This window comes from Microcaecilia unicolor, chromosome 8 (genome assembly GCF_901765095.1).
Source record: "Microcaecilia unicolor chromosome 8, aMicUni1.1, whole genome shotgun sequence".
Lineage (NCBI taxonomy): Eukaryota > Metazoa > Chordata > Amphibia > Gymnophiona > Siphonopidae > Microcaecilia > Microcaecilia unicolor.
This window is the reverse complement of record NC_044038.1, coordinates 78347236-78358312: the sequence shown is the minus strand read 5'-3', so window position 1 is coordinate 78358312 and position 11077 is coordinate 78347236. Positions and strand designations below refer to the sequence as shown.

Below are 11077 nucleotides of genomic sequence, written 5' to 3'. Positions count from 1 at the left end.
ATGTACAGGATCCCTCATGAAAATTTTGCTAGTTGTGGCTAGCATGTTTGCTTGTTTTTCAAAAAAATCAAAATATTGTTGTAGGCATCTCTCAAACATAAATAACAGTCCAGTCCATTAACAGGCTTCAAAGTAGAAAATGACATGCCATCCCATTCCCGCCCCATCCCCATGGGATCTGTCCTCGTCCCTGCCCCATCCCCGTGGGATCTGTCCCTGTCCTCATCCCCGTGTCATTCTCTAGATTATAGAACACCACCCAGGAACATCAGAAAACATGACCCAAAGCCAAGGCCGGAAAGTACAAAGAGTTTTTGCTACATGTTGTCTATGTCTGAATAACTGTTGGCACAGCCCAGGTTGCAAACGTCCACACCTGCATTCAAGACAATCTCTGCCCTGTACGCTAGTATTTTATAAAGACATATGTAACACCTGCATGTCTTTATAAAATAATGCCTAAGTAGGCTTCCACATGGCCTCTTAACCTAGAGGCCTGCAATTAGCTTACAGTAGGTAGTATCAAGTTCTTGAGGTAAGACCATCAATAGCTGTGAGACCAAACTAGTCCTCTCTTTGCCCAGTTAGGTATGTGGGTACTGGCACTGAATATCAGACAGCACCCACATAACTTCTGGGCCCATCAATTTTACAGATAGTCAGTATTGGTACCTGGACATGGTCTGAAATTGAATATCCTGGTCAAACTTAGCTGGCAGTGGTCAGCACTTAAAAAAATGCTGACTGCCGCTGGCTGAATATTGACTCAAATGTAAAAGTTTGGACAATGCTCTCAAGTAAAAATACAAGTTTAAGTGAACTGAGGAAGAAAGATGAGTAGTATCTAGGTTGTTAAATGCTAGTACCATTCCCTTTTTTAATATGGTCCATAATGAAGGGTGAAATATAGAAGTACAGAAGGTGATAGCTGACAAGGACCACCCAATCTGTCCAGTGTCTTTTCAATATGTCATGTCACATGAGTCACTTCTTAAGGTTTTTGTTTCTGAGAGAGCACCATCCTGTTCCATTTTCTACTCCACAACTTTATAAAGGCTTATGCCCTGAGTGATTCACACCTCATACAGCATGGCAGTCTGTGCTGGAAGTATTGGACTTGCTCTTGAGAGAGGTCTGTGTATGTTCTTCACTGAAAGCATTCTCAAACACCGCCAGAATGGATGTCCTGAGCTTCTCCTTGAAGTCCTTGCCAATGAAAACATAGAGGATGGGATTGACACAGCTGTTAAGAAAGGCCAAGCTGGATGCTAAAGGGGTCCCGTATTTGACTACTTGTCTTAAGTGAGGAGCTGCTGATGCACTTGCCAAATTCAAGAAAGAGAAAATATGGTAGGGCAACCAACAGAGGAAAAATGACACAATGACAGCTATAATGATTTTGAACGGCCTGCTGGAATTAGTCAGTTGATTTCTCAGTACCTTCATAGCAATAACTGTGTAACAAATAACAATGACCACAAATGGAATTAAAAAACCAAGAACAAATCTAATGATAACCATGATTCTGAATCTTGTTTCCATGATATCATTGGATGTACTAGACAAGGCAAAGTTATAATAGCAATTAATGATGTTTTTGTTTTTCGAATCTGGGCCAATGTCACGGAAAACAGCATAGGGAATGCTCATGACAAGAGCACAGAACCAAGGTGCCAGAACAATTATACAGGCTATCCTAGTGTTTCTATGATTCTGGGACCACACAGGAAAGATAACTGATATGCAACGGTCAATGCTGATGATCATAAGGATGAAAACACTGGCAAACAAGTTGAGGAAAGCCACAAAGCTGTTCAGTTTGCACAAGAGCAACCCAAAGGGCCAGTGAAAGTCCAGTGCAGTGTATGCAATGCTAAGGGGGAGGAAGAAGGTGAAGATGAAATCAGCGATGGCCAAGTTCAAGAACCACACGGTGTTTACTGTCATTTTCATTTTGAAAAGGGTGATCCAGATAACCAGGCCGTTCCCCGTCACCCCCAAGAGAAAGGCAACACTGTAGAACACCATGGCCACAATATGCAAGGACCATATGCTGCTTGAGTTCTGTTCATTTTCTTCAGGTTCAAAAGTATAGTAATAATATTCATAATCAATTGTATTGGCTGTTGAATTTCTAGATTCGAGTGCATAGGTGGAGTTTTCCATCCTTAGTGGAACCCAAGGAGATTCCTGAAAGATGCAAGCACAAAGGGCGAATTAGTAATCAAGATTGGATAATACAAGAGTTCCAAACATACCTCAGTCAAAGACTGCCTAAGATGTCAGCTTGTTCTTGGACATCCTAGCCAGATACCAATCTCTCACAGATTTGCAGTTAGGGGGCATCGACTAGCCTCTCTGCCATTTTGGATAAGAACAATCTAGAATCTGTTACTAATCTGCTTGTGTGCTTATGGGAATGTAATGGAGAATGGACCTAGAGGTGCATCCTGCCAGAGGGTGTTCCCATCTTGAGTTTTTGGAGGGAACTATAAAGAGCCCTGTACTTAAGGGGCTAGAGGTTTTTAGGTGGGAGCAGGTGCCCACCATGGAGTAAAGCTGAATGTTGGTATAGATACAGGCACTTACATGTACATTATCTACTACTACTACTACTACTTAACATTTCTAGAGCGCTACTAGGGTTACGCAGCGCTGTACAAATTAACAATTAAGGACGGTCCCTGCTTGGAAGAGCTTACTAAAATACTCTCTGGTCAATATTTAAAATCTGCAATTGGGATTTTAAAAATGTGGATACAAATGCAGAAATAAATAAAATCAATAAATAAGCGCTTGCCAAGATATCCAGCATCAGATGCTATCCAGATATCAGTGCTGAATATCCAGGTATTCTACCAACCACCACTGTTATCTGGATGACAACAATCTTCAGTGCCGGTATCCTATTACTTCTGTCCTAAATTACCCAAATAGTTATCTGGTTACTAGAGCTGAATATTGCTACTATTTGGATGTTTTCTGGCTCTGCTCCCAGCCAACCCCCATACTATCTGGTTAGCACTAGGGCAATCTCTTAACTAGATAATGCCACTGAAATTCAGTGACTGGCCCTAGTCAGCAGCTTTTAACTAGGTAGCAGGGGCTGCTTCCCGGGTAAATGCTTTTAAATATCGGGCCTCCTGTGTTGAGACTGTATTTTGTCAGCGTCTTTCAGAGAAAAATACATGAGCCTGGAGTACTTAGTCTGGAATCCACAGTGAGGAGAAGGGTCAGTTCATGTCCAAGTGGCCTAGAAAGGTACAGGAAGAGATCTACTTGTCTTCATTAAAAGAATTTGGTTTTCTTATTTTGAAAGAGACTTTAAAAGAGGACTTTAAGTTACCACAAATTGATTTCTTTAAGTGCTATTTGAAACTTTTGGTTATATGCACTTTTAATTGGGGATTTCATCACAACAACAGTGATTTTTTTTTAATTTAAAAACAGATATGAGTGGACATTGATTTTTGAGTGGTGTGAAGAAGTTGAAGGTATTTTGCCAAAGTTCCCCAGTGAGGCCTTGCCCTTGCAGCACTTTGCTCCTGTCCTGTCCCTTGGGACCTAATTGCTGAGCTAAAACAAATTTGTTTGTGTATTCCCCAGGGAAATTGCTTAGAAACACTAGCTAAGTAGCCCCCAGCTAAAGCAGTTTTAGAAAAATAAGAATTTATTACCATCATCTTCTAACCCAAGTTTCTCAACACTACTACTACTACTTAACATTTCTAAAGCGCTACTAGGGTTACGCAGCGCTATTCTGATTTCATTATCGATCACCACCAGGCTGGCTGGCTGGCTCATTTTGCTTCCTTTCGGTCAATATTGAAGACTTACTTCTGGAATCTTTTAGCCTATTAAAAAAAAACCCAAAACCTATGCCTCTAAGTTAAGCCTCCAAACTTGGTGCCCCAGTTTTAGCTAAACTTAAAAGCCAAGGTTTTCTGCTGAAAATTCTTTTTATTAACTTAGGAGTGGCGGTGAGCGTTTTTTTAGCTACCACTGGCGTAACTCCCATATATTGAATGCCAGGCCACGTCCAGATTTATGTGGCTGTCCTACCACGTAGCCATGCAGGGGGAAGCACTAATCACCACCCATTGAGGTGGCAGTATGGGCTCCGACAGTAACATGGTGGTAACCAGGCAGCGTGCCGTGCTAGAAATTTTTTTCTATTGTGCCAGAAATGGCACACGCTCGAGACAGAACTACTGCTGGTGACCGTGTTGGGCTGGCGGTAGTTCTGGGTTGCCATGCGGAAAGCCCATTGCCATGTGGCAACCCTTTAGTAAAAGGGCCCCAAAGATAGGACTGACTTTTATGCAGTCAGATGTGGTCACTTAGGCAGTTAAGTGCTGAATATCGGCACTTAACTATATAAGTGCTGACTCTGGCCCTGGACTGCCCACAAAATAGCTGGCTGTCACTTTTGAAGTCTGTGGTGATGTTTAGCAGCACTAACCAGTTAAGTGCCACTGGATATCAGCAGATAGCACCTCACCAGTGATTTAACCGGCCAGACCCTTAAACATCAAAACTAAAAATTTAAGTCCGAAAAGCAAGAGTAACAAGCTGAACAAAGACATTTGTTCAGTTTATTTAGTCTTCTTCAGTGTATCATAGACCAAGACTGCTGAGAGGAGGAGGGCAGGGGGGCAAAATTCCCCAGGACCAGCCTCCAAGGAGGGCCCATCACTGGCCATAAAAACCTAGACGTACCCTCTGCGGTCCAATACCGCCCTGTCATCCTTTCTTTCTCCCTTTCAGCGGTCCTCCATCGTTTCTGCTGGCTGCCAGCAGCATCAATAAGGAGAGCATTGCTGCCTCTAGCTGGGCCCGGAAGCATTCCCTCTACTGTGTCCTGCCTCCTCTGACACAACTTCCTGTGTCCGTGTAGGTGAGACACAGCAGAGGAAAGGCTTCCAGGACCATTTAGAGGCAGCTTGCTCTCCTTATTGATGCTGCTAGCAGCCAGCAGAAACGATGGAGGACTGCCAAAGAGGAGGAAGGAATAAAGACAGTGATACTGGACCATGGGGGTGGGGGGGAGAAGGGTAAAGAATGCCAGCCTGTGTGCAGGGAGGGAGAGAGATGCCTGTAAGCAGGTAAGGGGAGAGGGGGAGAGGGACAGAGATCACAGGGGCTGGGGTGGGGCCCTTAAGATTCGTTGCCCCGGGCCCAACTTTGTATCTCGGTGGCCCTGTGCTAGACTAGACATTAGTTACTGATTTGCCCCTCAATGTATCCTTATATCCATTGATGCTAAAAATGAGTGTTTTGGATAACTCTGTGGATGACTCCGCAGTGAAATGTATTACAAGGCTATTCTAGAATCTTAACACAGACACAGTAAAGCAATATTTCCCTCCATCTGAGGCTCAGTCTTCCCAGGTATATCACTAGAACCTTCTCACTACATATTTAAACTCCAGTGGAGCCCCTCCAGTATTTTCAAATTTGATTGCAATACTAAGAAGGTTCAGTTCAGTGGGCAGAAACCTGTGAAAGCCAAAAAGGCCTCATTTCAGAACACTGCTCTTGAACATGTATTTCAATAATCAGTTGCCATCATAATAGCTTGTCATAGTTCTGGGAGTGAAAGTGTTAGGAATGTGCATTCATGCTTGATCTGTTCTTACTGTACACCTCCTTGATTGAATTCCTTCAAAAAGGCAGTAAATAAATCTTAATAATAAAATAAAAATTCATTTGAAACAACATGGGAAGTGTTAGTAACATGTTATCCCATGTCGTTTCATGTTGTCAAATCAAAATGATAAATACAATCTCAAAAGTCCCAACAAACACTTTGAAAATGGCAGGAGTATCTATTCACATGAATTATATATCCCAACGCCTAGTCCTTTCAGTTCATCAAATCATCTTTTACAATCCATGAAAGAGCTTCGGTAGCGGCTCATTTCATATAAGGTCCTCCACCCTGTGGCTCACCAAAATCATTTACTCACATACCATGAGTTGATGGACTTAAAAGATTGGGTGTTGGGATATATAACTGAGTCATAAAAATGAGCAGAAAAACACGAACATTTTGTGCTTTACTATTTTTCATCAATAGTGTGCACTCTTATGAAAAATCATGTACTTTTTCAAAAGAATGTGCAGCAGCACACACCAATAAAAAGGGGATGAAGTCACATTAAAGTGAGAGAGGTGGCCTCTTCTTCCTTCTCTCCTGAATGATGGAGTGGAAGGAAAGTGGCTGTCACAGGTACATTCCTGGTGCTTCTAGGAGGGAGTTGATGGGGAAAGTCCCTGGAAGAAAGGCAGAGACCTAAGAGTACATAAGTGTTGTCATACTGGGACAGACCCGAGGTCCATCAAGCCCAGCATCCTGTTTCCAACAGTGACCAATCCAGGCTACAAGTACCTGGCAAGATCCCAAAACAGTACAATACATTTTATGCTGCTCATCCTACAAATAAGCAGTAGATTTTCCCCAAGTCCATCTTAATAATGGCTTATGGACTTTTCTTTTTGAAAACTATCCAAACTTTTTTTAAACCCCAATAAGTTAACTGCTTTTACAACATTCTCTGGCAACAAATTCCAGAGTTTAATTACACATTGAGTGAAGAAATGATTTTCTCCAATTTTGTTTTAAATTTACTACTTTGTAGCTTCATTGCATGCTTCCTAGTCCTAGTATTTTTGGAAACAGTAAACAAGTGATTCACTTCTACCCATTCCACTCCACCCATTATTCTATATACACCTCTATCATATCTCCCCTCAGCCATTTTTTCTCCAAGCTGAAGAGACCTAGGCCCAGATGCATCAAGCAAACGTTAAACAATCTAAAACGTTAAAGTCCTTAACGAATTTGAAAAAACGAAGAATGCACCAAAAAAACAAGTCGCACATGTTCGGTACGATATTGAACAGTACAATGTATCAAAGATTCGTAATCCCCATCGGTAATTGGCCCCTAAAGCATGCGCAGAGCAGCCAAGCATTATGCTGGCTGCTCTGCGCATGCCACAAACGTCAAAACAAACAAAAAAAAACCACAACACAAACACGTGGCTCCCCGCTTCCCCCTGCACTAATCAAAACAAAAATCAGAATAGATCGGGAGGGGGCAAAGGCGCTCGTCAGGAGCGTCCTGTATGGACGGCCTTGCACCCCCCACCCGAGGTCGCCGCTGCTCCCCGCTTCCCCCCCTGCATTAAATAAAAAAACAAAACAAAAATCAAAGCTGTAGCAGCCCCGGCCTCCCTCCCTTCCTCTCTTCCTTTCTCTGTACTGTCCCATAGCTCCGCCTCCCACCATCCTCCGCCCCCTGTGTCCCGCCCCCGCCACCCCTGAGGTCGTCGCCGCTGCTCCCCCCCTCCACCAGGCCCCCCCCTCCGCATTACCGGCCCACGCAGCACCTCTCACCTCTGTCTGAAGGCGCTGCACGGGCAAGAAGAAGATCATCTGATCGCCGCCAGTCTTCATGACGTCTCTCCTTCCCTGACCTGGGCCCGCCCCCGTCTGACGTAAGTAATCTACTTAGGCAGAAAACTTTGGTGCATCTCGTTTCAATAGGGTTTCTACACAATTTGCTCATCTGCATTCCATTTTCGTTTTCTGCTACCGTCATCGGAAAATGGCCTTTAATGCATGCCACGGTTCAAAAATTCTTCATTAAAGGGTCGTTAAAGTTTAGTGCATCTGGGCCGTAGTCGCTTTAGCCTTTCCTCATAGGAAAGTCATCCCATCCCCTTTATCATTGTTGTCACCCTTCTCTGTACCTTTTCTAATTCCACTATTATCTTTTTTGAGATGCAGTGACCAGAATTGCACACAGTATTCAAGGTGAAATCACACCATGGAGCGATACAAAAGCATTATAATGTCCTCATTTTTGTTTTCCATTCCTTTCCTAATAATACCTAACATTCTATTTCCTTTCTTAGCTGCTGCTGCACACTGAGCACAGGGTTTCAACATATCATCAATGATGTCACCTAGATCCCTTTCCTGGTCGGTGACTCATGTTGTGGAACCTTGCACCACGTAACTATTGTTTGAGTTCCTCTTTCCCACAAGCATCGCTTGCACTTGCTCACAGGTGTGATCCTGAATTCTCCTACAAGGTGCTGGTACTCAAATGCAAGGCCACCCATCTGGGGTGTGGTGATCACTGAGGGACCCACCCTATAACAGCCAGACCCGCTGCAACCAGTCACAGAATCTATGACAAGGCAGAATTGGTGTGTAGAGCCTGAGGTCGTTCATTAAAACTTGGGGACCATGGGTCAATTTTAACAGACAATGGAAAAGGCGCCGGTACTCAATACCCCCCCCCCCCAAGTACCCCCTCAAAAAAGCCCTGCTCCTGTGAAAAGTAGTTAAGGAGGTCTTCGCTACTGTGCCTCAACTATTTTCCTGCTTTTTTGAGATTACTGAGTCCGGCTGAGAATAACTGCAGAACACAAGAGAATGAAAGTCTTTTAAGGCTATGAGTAAACATATTAACAGCTTGCCCAATAACAAAAAAAATCTTGGGACAGTCAGCAGCCTTGTTGTTTCCAGGCTCAGCTGCACCTCTCCTAAGGAAGACTAAAGATTGAAATGTGGCTGTGAAGGTTGAACAGTGTAAATCATTTGTCATGGGCATATATAGAAGCAACTGTTTGAAGGATGATGTGACCAGTTTAAACTTCTTGTAAAACTTTAATGTTCTTTGGGAATTGCACAACTGTTCATATTTATTTGATATAATTATTAATTTGTGAAACAGTAGAGACACTGGGAAGTCCAACAAAGAATTCTGTCTCTTCATGGAAGAACCTGGGCCCTGCATAGCCTTGAGGGGTGCAGTAGATTCATTTCTGCCTGAAGCCTTGCTAGACTTTCCACTATCAGACTTTTTTTCTGAGCACTCTGGTTTCCAATAAGTTTCACAAATTTAGAGCTACATTTATGAATGTGTCTTTATGTATTAACAAGTAAAAAAGCCCGTTTCACGAAAAATGAAACGGGCCCTAGGAAGGGTATTGTCTAAGCGATTTCTCCTCTCTCCCCTGCCTTCCCCTCCCATCCATGTCCAGTGACTTGCTCCAGCCCCCACCTGCCCCCCTTTAAGCACCCAAGGTCAAGTTCAACCCCAGCCCTCACCTGCCCACCCTCATCTCCCACAACAGCCCTCTTTTCCTTCCTGCCACCCTGCCTTGATTTCTCCTCTCTCCCCTCCATGTCCAGCGATTCTCCTCTCCCCTCCCCTCCCATCCATGTCCAGTGACTCACCTTAGCCCCCACCTGCCCCCCTTTTAAGCGCCCATGGTCGAGTTCAACCCCAGCCCTCACCTGCCCACCCTCGTCTCCCACAACACTCCTCTTTTCCTTCTTGCCGCCCTGCCTTTAAAACTTTCCTTTTACCTCCGGTCGCAGCTATGGCAGGCTCAGCCTGCATCGCCTCCAGCCTTCCCTTTCCTTCCCTCTCAGTGTTCTGCCCTTCTCTGATGTCATTTTGTCTTTCTGCGAGGGCAGGACACTGAGAGGGAAGAGAACGCTAGAGGTGAGCTGACGTAAGCTAATTTGTATACGGTTACGAACCTAGCCAGCCAGCCATCCAAGGACGCAGATGAACAAATTATTATATAGAGAGATTTGAGTTAGGTACTTAGGGACCCTTTTTCTAAAGCTTAGCGTAAGCTAACAGAATTAGCATGCGCTAAATGCTAAGAAGCCCATTTTAAACTATAGGCGTCTTAGCATTTAGTACGCACTAAGGTTTAGTAAAAGGGTCCTTTAGTTAGGACCCATTGACAGTAACAGGGTTTGCATTAAATAATGTGTGATAAATCATATTAGCATGCACCAATATGTTAACACACATTGATAGGTCTAGTTCTTAGATTCAAAGTTAACTAGCATTTCTACACTCTAATGCAGTGTGGGGGAAGCAAAGGTCAATATTTTCACACAGGACATAATTTTCCTATCCAAACACTGTCACCTGAACACTGCCAGTTTGGGGGTCATGAAGGCTGTTCTGCCCCTACTGCTGTGGTAAAAGTGTGTGTATGTTGGTGGTGGTGTGTGTGTGGGGGGTGCCTTTCTTTTTATGTCATATTTATTAAATCTTCAAGAAATGACAAGATCATCCTAAATATAATTCCATAAAAGAATATCCTTGAACTACATTTTACAAAAGTCTTCTGGAGGGAAGGACAAAAGTGCAATACACAGCAGACCACATGGCCTGTAATTATTTTCTACCAGAGGCGGGAACTAAGTTCCCCAAAGGCAGCAGCCCCAACTTCAACAGTTATATCATTCCGAAAAATCTTTACAAATTCCAAAATAGGACAGGCCTAAGGAAATAGTCCAAGGGAAAAGCAAAAGAAATTCTTTTCTAATAGCTTGGATGGTAGAGCAAAGATCAGTGAACATTTTAGTCTTAGAACCCTGAGACAAAGAATGCTTGTTCCTCAACAACAGAGTAACAATCGTATCACTATCCTCTACTAACATGAAAGATACAATTATAGCACATCTATTTACTTCAATAGATGTTTCCAATATGTCACTAGGATTCAGCCTAGCTGTGAACTCCAAACTATCCAGTCCTCCATTCTGCTGCCCAGCTTTTTCAAAACCTTGGAGACAGATGTGGAGAATAACTTTCAAATTTGCACATGGTAGCTCTTTAACATCTTATATGCTGAAATCATCCTGTTTAGGAGAAAATTAAAAATTCTTACTGAAAATTTAATGGCATAAGTTCAATTTGCCTCCCCCAGCAAATATTTTGCAAAGAGCCCCCCATAGCAGCAGGGGGTCACCTCCTCTAATCTGGGAGTGGGGAAGTCCCAACTGAATATCTAAGAGTAGGATTATAAAGGGGTTGATGTCCCTTCTCTCCTCATTGATATAACAAGAGCTGGGGAGCAGAATTTGGTTGATATTCAATGTGATTTAACCAGGCAAGAGAGACTCCTACAGAACCGCTGAGAGGGGGGCATGGGGGGGGGGGGATTTCCTGTCCCTGGGCCTCCATGGGGGGGGGGGGGCGCCTGGTGCCGGGGTCTCTCTCTCTCTCTCCTGCTTCTGACGGAACACGGGT

The 11077-nt window shown here is 43.6% G+C and overlaps 1 protein-coding gene across 1 annotated transcript in view; it reads right to left on the bottom strand.

The window, feature by feature from the left end:
• Positions 1–207: 207 nt before the first annotated feature.
• LOC115476049 (chemokine-like receptor 1) overlaps positions 208–11077 on the bottom strand; it is a 51043-nt gene continuing 40173 nt past the window's right edge. Inside the window, exon 2 of the mRNA XM_030212173.1 lies at positions 208–2190. Within this exon, the coding sequence (XP_030068033.1) occupies positions 1081–2166 (1086 nt within the window). The 5' untranslated portion in view covers positions 2167–2190 and the 3' untranslated portion in view covers positions 208–1080. The remainder of the gene's footprint in view (positions 2191–11077) is intronic.